Source organism: Aedes albopictus, chromosome 1, assembly GCF_035046485.1.
Source record: "Aedes albopictus strain Foshan chromosome 1, AalbF5, whole genome shotgun sequence".
Lineage (NCBI taxonomy): Eukaryota > Metazoa > Arthropoda > Insecta > Diptera > Culicidae > Aedes > Aedes albopictus.
The window spans coordinates 200,723,153-200,738,038 of record NC_085136.1 but is presented as its reverse complement, the minus strand read 5'-3'; the positions used below and the strand labels follow the sequence as shown (position 1 = coordinate 200,738,038).

The window sequence follows — 14,886 nt, the reverse complement described above, 5'->3', positions numbered from 1 at the left end:
TGCATTTGTACGTGGAACTAATCAAACATGCATACTCAAGTAGCACCCATCGATTAGCAGGCAAACAACATCGGGATCACTGATATTTGATCATAATCATTATGACCGCGGACCCGGGCGGCGGCCAACGCGCCGTACCTGTATTAACAAACCTGTTTAATTGGCAATGCAAAACGTGTGCTCGTGTGTTCACATCATTTCGCAGCTATCAGGAGGACCACGAGGTGACGCAGCAATCAATGATGGTAACGACGGCGGCGCTCCACGAGCAAACGGGTTTCACTTTCACTTTCATCCGTCGCACTATAGGTCAGGACATCGGCATCGACGTTAAAAATCGATTTTAAAAAATCGACCGAATTATGGTTTACCAGACTACCCCTTCACTTCTCATATAGAAATTTGAAAATGTGTATGGAGCGTAATTGTTGAATTCCAGAAAAAGTCCTACGAAACCTGATATGTAGCACGATAGCACTGATAATACACATCCTTGTCTTACTCCTCTCAGAAACTGTCATCGCCGTGGCGACGGTCAGGCTGGGAACCAACCCAAGTGGGAACTTTGGTCGTTGCTTGGCAGGAAAGGGAGGGGGTGGTTGTTAGCGTTCCCCACGTTAGAAGCGGCATACAACGGCGTCTGTTTCCCATGTTTAGGCGGCTGCCAGTGCCAGTGAAGGACTCTAACTCAACGCCGTAAAAACAGCAACGGAAAGTCAGCAACAGTCGAATCGAGAGCACCCGCATACTCGTCGATCTACTGAAGGAGAGAACGGAATCGCAAATCGACCACGTTCTGATAAATGAACGCCACTTCTTTGATATTAACGATGTCAGGAACTATCATAGCGCAAGCATCGACTGTGGCCACTACCTGGTGATGATCAAACTGCGAGCTAAACTCTCCATCATCAACAATGTACGGTACCAGTGACCACCACAGTAGAACCTATAGCGTAGCAACCGTATTTCACCTTATCATACGCGCAGAATATTAAAATAGTGTAGCCGGTAGATGGCAATGGATCGATACAATCAGAAGCGGATACATCAGACCTGCTTCCTTTCGAGAGAAGAAACGTCCTCTGAAAGAAACAGAATGCGAGGAAAAGGTACAGCTGTGTCGTTCTCAAGAAACACGGATGTTCTACCGGATACTCAACTCATCCCGCAACGGATTCAGGTAGCAGGGACAAATACGGCAGCATCCTTACGAACGGACTGAGGTGATTAAAAAGTGGAAGGGGCACTTTGATGAGCATCTGATTGACGTGGAGAACGTATGTACGGGAAACCAAGGCAGGAACGAAACGACTACGGAAGTGCTACAGAGGACGGAAATGGCCCAACATCAGGCAATGAACTGCTACCGGAGGAGTGGAAGGAACAGGGTAATCTTCCCCATCACAAGAAAAACGACCTTTTGAAATGTGTGTACTTCAGAGCGATCACCATTTTGAATGCCGCCTACAAAGTACTATCCCACACCATTTGTCGTCGTCTGTCACCTAAACCGAATGAGTTCAGGGGAGGTTTCAAGCCGGCTTCATCTACGGTCAGTTGACAACGGATTAGATCTTCAACATACGACAAATTATCCAGGTATCAACGCATAAGTTGGACTAGGAATTTCAAAATTTATAACATGACAGCTTTCGACATGCAATCTACAAAATTCTCCGTTATCATATCACGTAACGCAACGCAATGGAACCAAATTATACGGCCAAGTTTCAGGCAATGAATCCTTCATGGCAAACAGCCGAAAATAAATACCATATTTACAGTGTACGCAGAATATGGCACCGCAAGCGGAAAATAGGCAACAAAGAAGGCACGGCAACGGCAACAACGCTTTGTTTTTTTCGTTAGCAGATAATGACAAAATCGCTCCCGAGTTTGTTCACAACAAAAACGGTAGGAATATTTGTCTCGTTTTATGCACATCGTGATTTTTGCATTGTTTTACAACTGAAACTCGACTCTGGGGTTTTCAAGAGTCTTAATTCGTCCAAATGCTTATGAATTCGATGATGTGGGTCGAAAATTTCAGCAGAAAAGCCGGAATATCGGCACACGAACGGCAAGCGATGTTTGTTTTATTGCTCTTATCGCCTGACATGCGTTTGTTGCGGAGCGCCTTTGTTACCAACATGCACCGCTTAGGACAAAGCGTTTGTTTTTTGGCGTGATCCGTTTTTCGTACCCTGCATATTTATCATATACCACAAGTTGTGAGGCCATTTATGAAGACTTTCAAATAAGGTATCTGAAATTATACATCGAAATGCAATTCTTTACATTTAGGATGCCGCAAATTTTATAATTCCCCATTGTGCGTTTGTTTGGCGAAATTTACTCACACCCATCGTAGACCTAGACCATGCATCTAGACCTAGTTCACAACAGATCCAAATATCAAACGAACATAAAAAATGCTCCAAAAATAAGTGACATTGATCATCTGTGCAACCCATATTTATAAATCAAAGGTATTACATAACAATTAATTTAACTTCACGTTCAACTTAATCAACCATTACAATACCCACTTCCTTCTTTGCTTATGATCAACATGAGGATAAGCATGAAAGAGAGTGTACAAACACAAAATACGTACAAAAAAAATCCGTTGAGCCATGCATGCCGCATGGTAATGGTTTGATGGCATCGATGTGGGGACACATGCGCCTCGGAACAAAAATTTCTCTCTTCTCAGTTCGACTACGACAACGGTTCCGTGCGGTTCGATTATCATAAAAACGGTCATAAGCGTACGGGTTTCAGGCGATCGCATTTTGGTAAAAGTTAAAAAGCTGAAACAAGACGATCGATTAACGTTGCGAAATGTGGTGCTCATTTCGACACCTGCGGGGTCCTGCTGGGGTCCTGTTTTCACTGAGTCTCGTTTGTGGTGCCATAATTTTCCCAAGAGTTCCGGATGTACTTAATCCACCTGTTCCAGATAGTGTTGATCTCATCGAGCAATCTGCCGCTCTGCAAGATGGAGAACAAGATCCAGAAGTTACGCCGGGTCTATTTCAAGGGGACATGGCCATGGATAATCGAATGTACAAGTATTGGAGAGTAGGGCTCAAGTGGGATGTTTTTCCGGAACGTAAATGGCCCAATGGAACGGTGCCGTATGCCATAAGTCCTTTATACGATATTGATGATCAAGTGACGATACTTCAAGCAATCAGAACGTTGAATTTTATGACGTGCGTGCGATTTGTACAGTGGAACGGAAAAGACAAGGATTTCCTGTTAATTTGGCCAACCAAGTACCCCAAAGGATGTTGGAGCTACGTGGGGAAAACTGGTGGAACCCAAATCGTATCTTTACAGCCACCGGATCATCAAAGTGTGAATTGTTTGGGAAATGAAGGTCGTGCCATACATGAGCTGATGCACGCACTGGGTCTGTTTCATGAGCAATCTCGAGCCGATCGTGATCGGTTTGTGAAGATCAATTGGGATAATATTATTCCAGGTGAGTGCAACTGAAAAATATCAAAATAGAGTATTGGTTCCCTTATTAAGCATGTGGCTCCCATTTTCATCCTACGAAAAACAAAGGATTAAAGCTCTGTTTGTTTTGTTTCTTATTTTTGTATTTATCATAGAATTTTAACAAATAACAAGCTTGATGGAATGGCTACATTTTGTGATGTTTATTCATGAAATACAAAAACAGCATGCCAAATTTTCCAGATATGCCGGAACCAGTTCCGGTAGGGAAAAGAAGGACTTTGTAGAACCATATGCTGCTATAGAGTGCAGTTATGTGCTACTGCTTCATGAATTTCACTAGTATTCAATTCAAACAAACGTCATGCTAAGAGCAAAATACCTGGGATTTCTTTACGAATTCTTTTGAGGACACGTACAGAAATTTCTTAAGGCATTTATTCAAGAAATTCTCCAGGGATTGTTTCAGAAATACCTCAAGGGACTTCTGCAGGAGTTTCTTTTTCGTGAATTCTTCCATGAGTATCTTGCAGGGTTCCGATAGTGATTGCTTTGGGGTTTGTTCCAAGCAATGTTTCAAGAATTCCTCTCACGATTCCTTCAGAAATTTTTATAGAAATTTTTACAAGAATACATCGACGAATTCCTTCAGGATTTTTATCATAGCTTCCTTCAGTGATTACATCATGGAATGCTTTAGAGAATTTTCCAAGAATTCCTCCATGGGATTTACCAAACATTCCTCCGGGAATTTCTCCTGGCATAATTTTAGAGGTTCTTCCAGTAATTGTTCAGTGCTTTTTTCGAGGATTCCTCCAAGAATTTCTCCAGGAATTCCCTAAGGAATGCCAACAGAAATTTTAGGTATTTCTGAAAGCATTCTTTCAGAGATTTCTTCAGGGATTTTTTCCATATATTTTGGATAATAATTCCACTAGAGATTGCTCCAATAGTTCAATCTGGAATAATTCGAACTATTTCAGCAGCAATATCTTCCAAAAACACGTACAAGAAATTTTACCAGAGATAAGCTGAAAATTAATCCACTAGTTCTATGAAATATTGTTTTGGGAGTTCATCCTAAAATTCCAACAAAAATTCGTCCAAAAATTATTGCAAACCATATATTTTCATATATTTTTTCCTGCAAAAATTCTTCCAGGCATTTGTTAAGAAAGCTTTCCTGGGATTTCCTAAGGAATCCCACGTGGGACTGTTTCCGGGATTCAGGGATTCCTTCAGGAACTACTACAGGGATTCCTCATGGAGTTCCTCCGCGAACTCTTCTTAGAATTCCTTCAGGATTTCTCTGGATTCCATCTGCAATTTCTTCAGGAATTCTTTCTGGGATTCCTCCACGAATTTTTTTCAGAGATTCCTCCAGAAATTATTCCTCAGGGAATTGTTGCAGAGTTTCCAGAGTTTTGGAATTTTTCCAGGAATTCCTCTAAGAAATCTTTCAGATCTTCCTCCAGGAATTGCTTCAAGAATTCCTCCAGGAATTCCGCTAAAAATGCCTCCAGGAATTTCTTTAAGAATTTTTCCAGGGATTTCTTCACGAATTTCTCCAATGATTTCCCAGGGATTCCTTCAGAAATTTCTTCGAGGATTTCTCCAGGAGTTCCTCCAGAAATTTCTCTAGAAATTCTTCCAGGAATTTCTCAGGGAATTTATTCAGAAAACTTTCCCCAGAATTTTTTCCAAGGATTTCTCCAAGAAATCTTTCGAAGATTCCTCCAGGAAATCCTCCAGAAGTTCTTCCAAGGATTCTTCCTGGAAATCTTCTAGGAATACCTTTAGAAATTCTTCCAGGAAATTCTTTAAGAATACCTTTAGGAATTTTTCAGGGATTTCTCCAGGTATTCCTCCAGGAATTCCTCCAGAGATTCCTCCAGGGTTTTCTTCACATTTTTTTTTCAAGGATTACCCCAGGGATCCCTTCATGGATTTCTCAAGGGTTTTTTTTTTCAGAAATCGAAAAATATTAGAAATAGCCATCTCCCACAATTCCTCTAGAGATTCCTCCAGAAATTCATCCAATAATTCTTTCAATATTTCCTCTAGAGATTCCTCAAGCAATTCCCACATACCATCATACCTCTAGGAATTCCTACAGGAACTTCTTCATGAATTCCTACAGGAAATTCCCTAGAAATTTCTTCAGGATTTCCTCCAGGATTTGCTTCTGGACATCATTCAGAAATTATATCAGCAATTTCTTCAGGAATTTCTCCAGGAAATGCTCTTTCTATTTTTTAATTCTCCAGGAATACTTTCAGGGATTCTCCCAGACATTCCTCCAGAATCCTTCCAGGAAATCCTCCTGGAATTTCTCAAGGGATTTTTTCTCAGAAATTTCTCCAACAATTCCTCCAAGAATTAATCTGGAGATTACAAGAAATTTCTCCAGGAATTTCGGCTGGTTCTTATCCAAGTATTTCTCCAGGAATTACGCCCAGAATTTGCTCAGAAGTTTCTCCAGGATTCTCGCAAGAGATTTTCCCAGGAATTTCTTCAAGGATACTTCAACAATTCCTCCAGGGATTCTCCAGGCATTCCTGTAGGAATTTCAACAGGGTTTCATCCAGGTTTTTCTTCAGGGATTTATCCAGGAAGTCTTCCATGGATTTCTCCGAGAATTACTCGAGTGATTTCTTCAGAAATTCCTCTTAGGTTCTCTTCAAATATTCATTCAGGAGTTTCTTTAGAAATTTCAGAAATCCTTCAAACATATTTCCAGGGATGTACCCAAGAACTTTTTCAGGATTACGTGATGCTTTTTTTGTAATTCTTTCAAGAATTTGTGGTGAAATTTCTTCCATCGAATAGTAATGGAAGATTACTTAAAAGGGATGCATACAGGAACCAGGAAATTTTAGGTTAATCTTCAAATTAGTTCGTAATTTTCAAAAGGTTCCAGCTATAATTTCTTATGAATATTTTGTAGAGTTTAACAATATAAAAATCAGAGCAAAACAGTGCACGAGTGAATAAAAATCCTTAATCTTACAGAAATTGGTCATCGCTACCAGCATCACGTTCATTTGTATAGATCAGGCGAGCTTTTTTAACGTATAGGACAAAATACAGAAGCGTGACAGCTGGAGGATTAAATAATGCTTTAAGAGTATAATGTTAATATATTCAATTTCATCGTGCTGCATAGCTAGTAGGTACAAATTTGCTAAGGGTGCTAAGGAACGAAACGTTCTGCTTGTCCGTTCGATTGTGGGTGATACGGCGCTGTCGTCAGATGCTGGATACCATTTTCGTCACAGAAAAGCTTGAAACTGGCGCTGACGAAATGGGTACCATCCCAAGTAACCAAAAGTTCCGCTTCCCATGACAAAATGCACTTTCAAGTTCCGCGAAGTTCAGACAAAATTCCAAATGGAACTTTCTAGCTGCTTAAGGAGCTAATGATGAGCCTTGCTGGAACTTCGGTCACAAGTTCCGGCAAGGCTCATTGTTAGCCTCTTAAGCAGCCAGAAAGTTCCATTCGGAACTTTATCTGAACTTCTCCGAACTTTAAAGCTGCTTAAGATGCTACTCGGAACTTTGTCTGAACTTTCAAGTTCATAGAAGTTCAGTTCGGTAGCATTGTGTTTCAATGAAGATTAAATTTATTTCTTTTACAGAAACTAACTGTTTAAGCATACACGAATAAAAGACAAATATGAATTTATCAAATCAATGAATACTAGGCTTGAGCAAAAAAAAAAATTGCCGCCCATCGGATTCGAACCCGTAGTCGCTGCGTGAGAACCCCACGCTCTACCACAGTACCTACAGTTGCGATTAAGTGAACAGCAGGTAAAGTCTGACTTGAATCGATTTTCTGTCGGCAACCAGTTTTGCACATTTGTACAGTAGTGAAGTTAGCTTGACTTTGTCAAGTGTCTTCAGCAGCGCAGCGGTAAGTCGGCAGGCTATCACGCAGGAGGATCCAGTTCAAATCTACATAGCAGCGATTACCAGAAGCAATTTCCAGACATGAATCATGTGATTCTGAAAAACACATTTTTGTATCTGAAAGTATTTTGTCAAAGTTCTGTCAGAAGCTGTTTAGAAGGCTATCCAGCGTGCTTATGTGAACTTTCAAGTTCCAATATTACTTAAAAATGAAGCTGCTTAGAAGGCTAATGAGCAAACTCGAACAAGCTGCTTAGCTTATAAAGTACCCTTTTATCTGAACTTTTGATTACTTAGGTATTGAACTTCCAATGACTCTTATTCCCTTAACTGCCTATAACTTGAAAATGGTCAAACTTATCACAGTTTTCTGACCCTTATTCGAATGATTTTTAAATTTTCTATCAAATGGCACCTTTAAATCGATTGGTTTAGTTAAATAACTAAGTTTTGTAGAGCAAAATAGCTAAAAAAAGTGTGTTTTAATTTGTTTTTGTCAATTATCTTTGAAACATGCGTAATAAATTAAAAAAATTTCTCTGGTAAAGTTGTGACCCTTGTTCCACTCTACAGTTCGTTCTTTGCTATCAAACTTCTATCTCTTATCGTTTTCTTGCAATCTCGATTTAAACATCGCATTTCAGATCATAAATTTGCAACTTTCATGGTAAGCACTTTTTTGCGCACTGTGCCGCACATTTAAATAAAAATTGCAAGAAAACGATAAGAGCTAGAAGTTTTATGTCAAAGAACGAATTCTGGAGCTCGATTTGAATAGGTCGTATGTATTTTGCAAACTTTCAATGATGGAACAGAAAGCCTGTTTTGTGAGGACTCTGCTGTTTGTATCAACTTTGCTCAATTTCAACGGTTTTCGCTATAATAAGCGAATCCAACTGATCGAATTTTTAATCGACAAAAGCACATACGACCTATTCAAATCGAGCTCCAGAATTGTACAGTGGAACAGGGGCCACAACACAACTTAGCCAAAGAAAGAATTTTAGATTATTACGCATGTTTCAAAGACAAAAACAAATTAAATCACACTATTTTTAGCTATTTTGCTCTAGAAAACTTAGTTATTCAACTAAACCAATCGATTCAAAGATGCCATTTGATAGAAAACTCAATATTCTTTCGAATAAGGGTAAACAAACTGCGATAAGTCTGACCATTTTAAAGTTACAGCCAATTAAGGCAATAAGAGTCAAAAACATGGGAAGTTAAATAACTACGTAACGGTTGAGATTTGACCATATGCGTAGTACAATTTTTTCACCATTCATGGTCCTCTATCACCCTTTAAAAAGTTTGCACTCATGAACCTAACACCATGTATTTAGCATGAGTCATTAATTTAGATATCAATTGGGTTTTTGAATTTAGGAAAATTCAATGATTTTATATTTTTAAACGAAAGAGCACCTTTTTCTAAGCCTCTATGATTTTTTCAGATTTTTATAACTACCTAAAATCAATTTCAACAAGATTTTTTGAAATCACCTTTTGACAGCTGGAAAACTGCTTGACAGCTCCGCCCAGTACAAAATCCGACGAGGGGTGATTCGACAAATCGCTCCCATACAAACTTCAAATTGATTTTTAAATAGGTTCCCGGGCTCCAAAATTCATGAAAATTTGGATTTCGGCTCAGTTTGGCGTGCAGATTCAGAATATGGAATTATTTCAACATCGCTTAAAAAGCCAATTGACCAATTTATCCTTAGATTGCCTAAAAAATATACATATGTCCATAGTTAATGGCTTGCTGTCAAAAAAGCCCAAAATCGCATATTTTGCCATATAAATTGAGGTATAGCTCAAAATTGTGACGTGCTGGAGCAAATCTTACCCCGAATTCTGATTCAGCGGCCCAAAATCTGCCAGACACGCCCTTGAGGCAAAAAAATGTTGTGCAGTGTAATCATTACACAGCGCAACATTTTTTTTTTGTCGCAAAAGCAAACTTATGTGTCTCCAGGGCCGAATTTACAAATGTGGGGGCCCAGGGCCACAGTGTTGTGGGGGCCCTCATTTTAGAGGATTTTTTTTTTCATTGTAGAAAAATCAAGAAAATATGGAAAATTCTTCCAAAAATAAGGGTTGTTATTAAAAAATGATAATCTAGCTAAAAAAGTGCAACCATAATTAAGGCATCTACTATAAACTAAGCATAACAGAGATCCAGATATGAAAATCTAGTCTGAAGACGATTGTAAAAGAAATTTTATCAAGTAAATAACGCTTTATCCGAGAGTGTTCATAGTATTAGATTCCATTGATCTAGTAGAAATTCACACAGAAAAAAATATGTAATTAAAATTTAGCGAGAAATCATGCACATAAAGGGAATGCTAGAGTTAGTGCACTTTTACATGAGATATAATGTAAAATTACATTAGCACCGTGTAAATTTCCGCCAATCATCGCGTAAACCATCATGGACTCTAACCGGTTACGCGACTATTAGCGGAAATTTACACGGGCGTAACGTAAATTTACATGATATCTCATGTAAATATGCACTAACTCTAGCATTCCCTTTATGTGCATGATTTCTCGCTGAATTTTAATTACATATTATTTTCTGTGCATGGGAAAGTCCTTTAAGAAATTTAAAAATAGATTTCATAGGCTACATTTTCGATAAATTTCAGATAAAATTTATAGCGCTATCTTTGGGGCCAACCTTCAAATAGAATTTCTGGCGGAATCATTGATGACATCTATAGAGTTGTTGACCGATTACCAGGTTTCTTTTTTTGTGGAACTTAAGCATAAACATTCGTAACGCAAGTTCGAGAGGAGTTTCTGGTGAACATGCAGAATAATTGTTAAGAACTCCTTGTGAAATTTCAAGAAACAAAAAATCCATAGTGGTATTTTAGCGGAAATTCTACTAAAAGCTGTTGAAAAAATTTCATCGGAAATCGATAATGAGTTCCTGATGGAATTTCTGTTTTACTTTGAATAGAAATATAGGTAAAATTTCATAATAACCTTCGGCGGACGAATTTATAGCCAATTTAAACAAAAATTGTTTGGAAAACTTTAAATATTTCAGGATCTTTTAATAATTTCTCCACAAATATCTACTGCAATTTTCATATGGATTTGTTAAGAGTTCGCCTGAAATTACACATTCAAGCCAGGAAGAAAAAATCGTCATAGATTTTATAATATTGAAGAAAATCGGATCAGATCTTCGCCTAAATCCGACCTAAAATTTTTGCTTGTTCCATCAAAGAAATATTTAAACAATTCTGGAGTTCGATTTGAATAATTTATAAGTTTGGTAAGCGAAAACAAACTCTACAATGAAAACTTTTCTTTATTCTGATGGGAACACTTGCAAATCTTAAGGCTCAATTGAGGATGGCAAAGGCTCCAGAACTAAAAAACACTTTTCCCAAAATGATTCACAAATCGAAGAAAATAAGAATGTCCGATTGTTTATATAGTCAATTATGACAATCGGACACGCTGGTTTTGTTCGCTTTTTCGTCATTCTGGCGAAAAGTACTTTTTCAGTTTTTTTTAATAACACCAATCCCAAGTAACCAAAAGTTCAGATAAAAGGATACTTTATAAGCTAAGCAGCTTGTTCGAGGTCGCTCATTAGCCTTCTAAGCAGCTTCATTTTTAAGTAATTTTGGAACTTGAAAGTTCACATAAGCACGCTGGATAGCCTTCTAAGCAGCTTCTGACAGAATTTTGTCAAAATTCATGCAGAAACAAAAATGTGTTTTTCAGAATCACACCCTGTTGGTGGGGGTTTGTGTTTTACGTCTGGAAATTGCTACTGATAATTATATTCTCACATATGTCGCTGCTATGTAGATTTGAACTGGATCCTCCTGCGTGATAGCCTGCCGACTTACCGCTGCGCTGCTGAAGACACTTGACAAAGTCAAGCTAACTTCACTACTGTATAAATGTGCAAAACTAGCTGCCGACAGAAAATCGATTCAAGTCAGACTTTACCTGCTGTCCACTAAAACGCAGCTGTAGTACTGTGGTAGAGCGTAGGGCTCTCACGCAGCGACTGTCGGTTCGAATCCGATGGGTGGCTATTTTTTTTTTTTGCTCAAGCCTAGTATTCATTGATTTGATAAATTCATATTTGTCTTTTATTCGTTTACGCTTAAACAGTTGTTTTCTGTAAAATAAATAAATTTAATCTTCATTGAAGCACAATGCTACTGAACTGAACTTCTATGAACTTGAAAGTTCCGACAAAGTTCCGACATAGCATCTTAAGCAGCTTTAAAGTTCCGCGAAGTTCAGATAAAGTTCCGAATGGAACTTTCTGGCTGCTTAAGAGGCTAACAATTAGCCTTGCCGGAACTTGTGACCCAAGTTCCAGCAAGGCTCATCGTTAGCCTCTTAAGCAGCCAGAAAGTTCCGTTTGGAACTTTATCTGAGCTTCGCGGAACTTGAAAGTGCATTTTGTCATGGGAAGCGAAACTTTTGGTTACTTGGGATAATTTTCGACAGAAATAAACACGAATTTTCAGCAGAAACTTTTTGACTCTCTATTCTATAGCGTTTGAGATTTCATTTAGAAATCAGGTGACGATTTTCTCATATATTTTCGTTAAAATTACTTGTGCAATTTACAAGAGTCATCAATTCAAACCATAAAAATCTTAACTACTTTCTGGAAAAGTTTGATATTTTATTAAAAGGCAGACATCTGCTTCTTTCTAATTTGAAGCACAATATTTCACACAAATCTTGAGAGTAGAAGTACTTATGATAAAAATTAAATCAAGATGCTTCTAGCACTACTTTTTTTCGGTTCTTGTTTGAGGTAACATTTTGTGGGGGCCCCTGAAATGTGGGGGCCCGGGGCCATGGCCCCCCTGGCCCCCCCTTAAATCCGGCCCTGTGTGTCTCTGACAGATTTTGGGCCGCTGAATCCGAATCCGGGCTTAGATTTGCTCTAGCACGTCACGATTTTGAGCTATACCCTAATTTATAGGGTAAAATATGCGATTTTGGACTTTTTTGACTGCTAGCCATTAAGCATGGAAGAACAAAATATTTTGCTTGAGTCGTTAGTTTAGATGTTAATTGAGCTATTGACCTTTTGATTGCCTAAAAAAAATATTCCATGCTTAATGGCAGACAGTCAAAAAAGCCCAAAATCGCATACTTTACCCTATAAATTAGGGTATAGCTCAAAATTGTGACGTGCTAGAGCAAATCTGAGCCCGGATTCGGATTCAGTGGCCCAAAATCTGTCAGAGACACATAAGTTTGCTCTAGAGACAGACCAAAAGTTATTTTTTGTTACGCTGTGTTAGTAATCCGGGGTAATTAATGGTAATCAGATGTAATCAATAGTAATCAGATGTAACCAATGATAATCAGATGTAATGAATGGTAATCAAATATAATCAACTAGGTAATCAACGGTATAACCAAACAAAGTAAGGGGCTGTCCATTAATTACGTAAGGGTTTATAGGGGGAGGGGGTGTTTAAGAAATCTTACGCGTCATACAAAATTTTTTGGGTTCTCATACAAAAAATCTTACAAGGGGGGAGGGGGTGTCGGAAAATCGCAAAAAATCCCTTACGTAATTATTGGACAGCCCCTAATCATGAGTTGTGATCATTTGCTAATCATAAGTAATCATGAGTAATCAAGGTAATCACAGGTAATTATGATAATCAGAATTAATCATTAATAATCTGAGTAATCTTGAGTAATCAATAGTAATCATGGTAATCAATAAGTAATCATATAAGTAATCAAGGTAATCACAAGTAACCATGGTAAAAAAAAAATAAAAATAACCGTGGTAATCAGAAGTAATCATTACTAATCCGAGGTAATCAATGGTAATCAGATGTAATCAATGGTACAACCAAACAAAGTAATCATGAGTAATCATATGATAATCATAGGTAATCTGTGTAATCAGTTGTAATCTTGAGTAATCAATAAGTAATCATAGTAATCACAGTAATCAATGAGTAATCAGAGTAACTTTTTCGGTAGTGACAGGTTATCAATTTAGTTGGAAACCCATTGCCTTCTAGACTGTCCATATTCACATAGTTGACGTAAGCGTCACTGTAGTTTTCAACACACTTTTTAACCCTTTATAAGGCCGAGAAAACTAGAAGAGTTGTCAACTCATACTATTATGGAAATGATTATATACATGATTACATGTACAAAACAATTTTTGTTTGAAAGAAACTCTCAAAAATCTAGGTGGCAATATAGTTGCCACTGCCCGTTTAGGCCAAAAACGCTGGTGGCAATATAGTTGCCACTGCCCGTTAACCATAAAAACGAGCTTTTGAGGTGGCAATAATATAGTTGCCACTGCCCGTTTAGGGTACTTTTCTTCTTTTGACTTCGACAAAAAGCCGGAAAAGAGATTTTAGAGTGGATTGGGGCTTAACCCATAATATAAATTGCAGGGTTGTTACGAGAAGGGTGGAAAAAAATCCGCGCCAAATCCGCGCGAGTTAAACTTAAATCCGCGCCAAATCCGCGCGATTCTGGAATCAAATTCGCGCCAAATCCGCGAGAGTGTGAAGATAAATTTGTGTTTTTTGCCTTTCTCGTACACTAAGTGTACTGGAAAGGCTATATGTTCACTCCAAAAATGACTTTTTGATAGAAGGCCCGGAGGTTCAAATCACATATACCAATCGACTCAGCTCGACGAATTGAGGCGATGTCTGTGTGTGTGTATGTGTGTGCGTGTGTGTGTGTGTCTGTATGTGTGTGTACAAAAAACTCACATCACTTTTTGGCAGTAAACCTCATCCGATTTCAATGACCGATGGTTCATTCGACGCGGAATCTGGTCCCATTGTTTCCTATTGAAAATGGTTCGGATCGGTTTAGCCGTTACGGAGATATGGCCATTTAGGTGTTCCGGAACGGTACCCCAGGAAGGGACCAGATATGAAAATGCATCAAACCTATGCATGCGACACATCAAACCACGGCATTTTCGATAACCTGATGAGCGGTAAGCATAAAAATAGTCTAAGACCATATCTGAACCGGCAGTGTTCCGGAACCGGTTCCGGGTGTCCCGCCGGAAGTGGCAAATATCAAATGTACCAAACCCATGCATGAGACACATCAAACCACGGCATTTTCGATAACCTGATGAGCGGTAAGCAGGAAAATAGTCTCAGACCATATCTGAACCGGTAGTGTTCCCGAACCGGTTCTGGGCGTCCCGCTGGAAGTGGCCAAATATACAATTGTACCAAACCCATGCATGCGGCACATCAAACCACAGCATTTTCGATGACCTGATGGATAATGAGCAGGAAAATGATCTCAGACCATATCTAAACCGGTAGTGTTCCGGAACCGGTTCTAGGCGTCCCGCTGGAAGTGGCCAAATATACAATTGAACCAAACCCATGCATGCGGCACATCAAACCACGGCATTTTCGATGACCTGATGGATAATGAGCAGGAAAATCATCTCAGACCATATCTGAACCAGTAGTGTTC

General features: G+C 38.7%; 1 protein-coding gene across 1 annotated transcript in view; it reads left to right on the top strand.

Moving 5' to 3' along the window:
- The first annotated feature begins 1,836 nt into the window (after positions 1–1,836).
- Positions 1,837–14,886, top strand: part of LOC109432126 (hatching enzyme 1.2) — a 20,467-nt gene continuing 7,417 nt past the window's right edge. Inside the window, exon 1 of the mRNA XM_062846124.1 lies at positions 1,837–3,493. Coding sequence (XP_062702108.1) covers positions 2,848–3,493 — 646 coding nt within the window. The 5' untranslated portion in view covers positions 1,837–2,847. The remainder of the gene's footprint in view (positions 3,494–14,886) is intronic.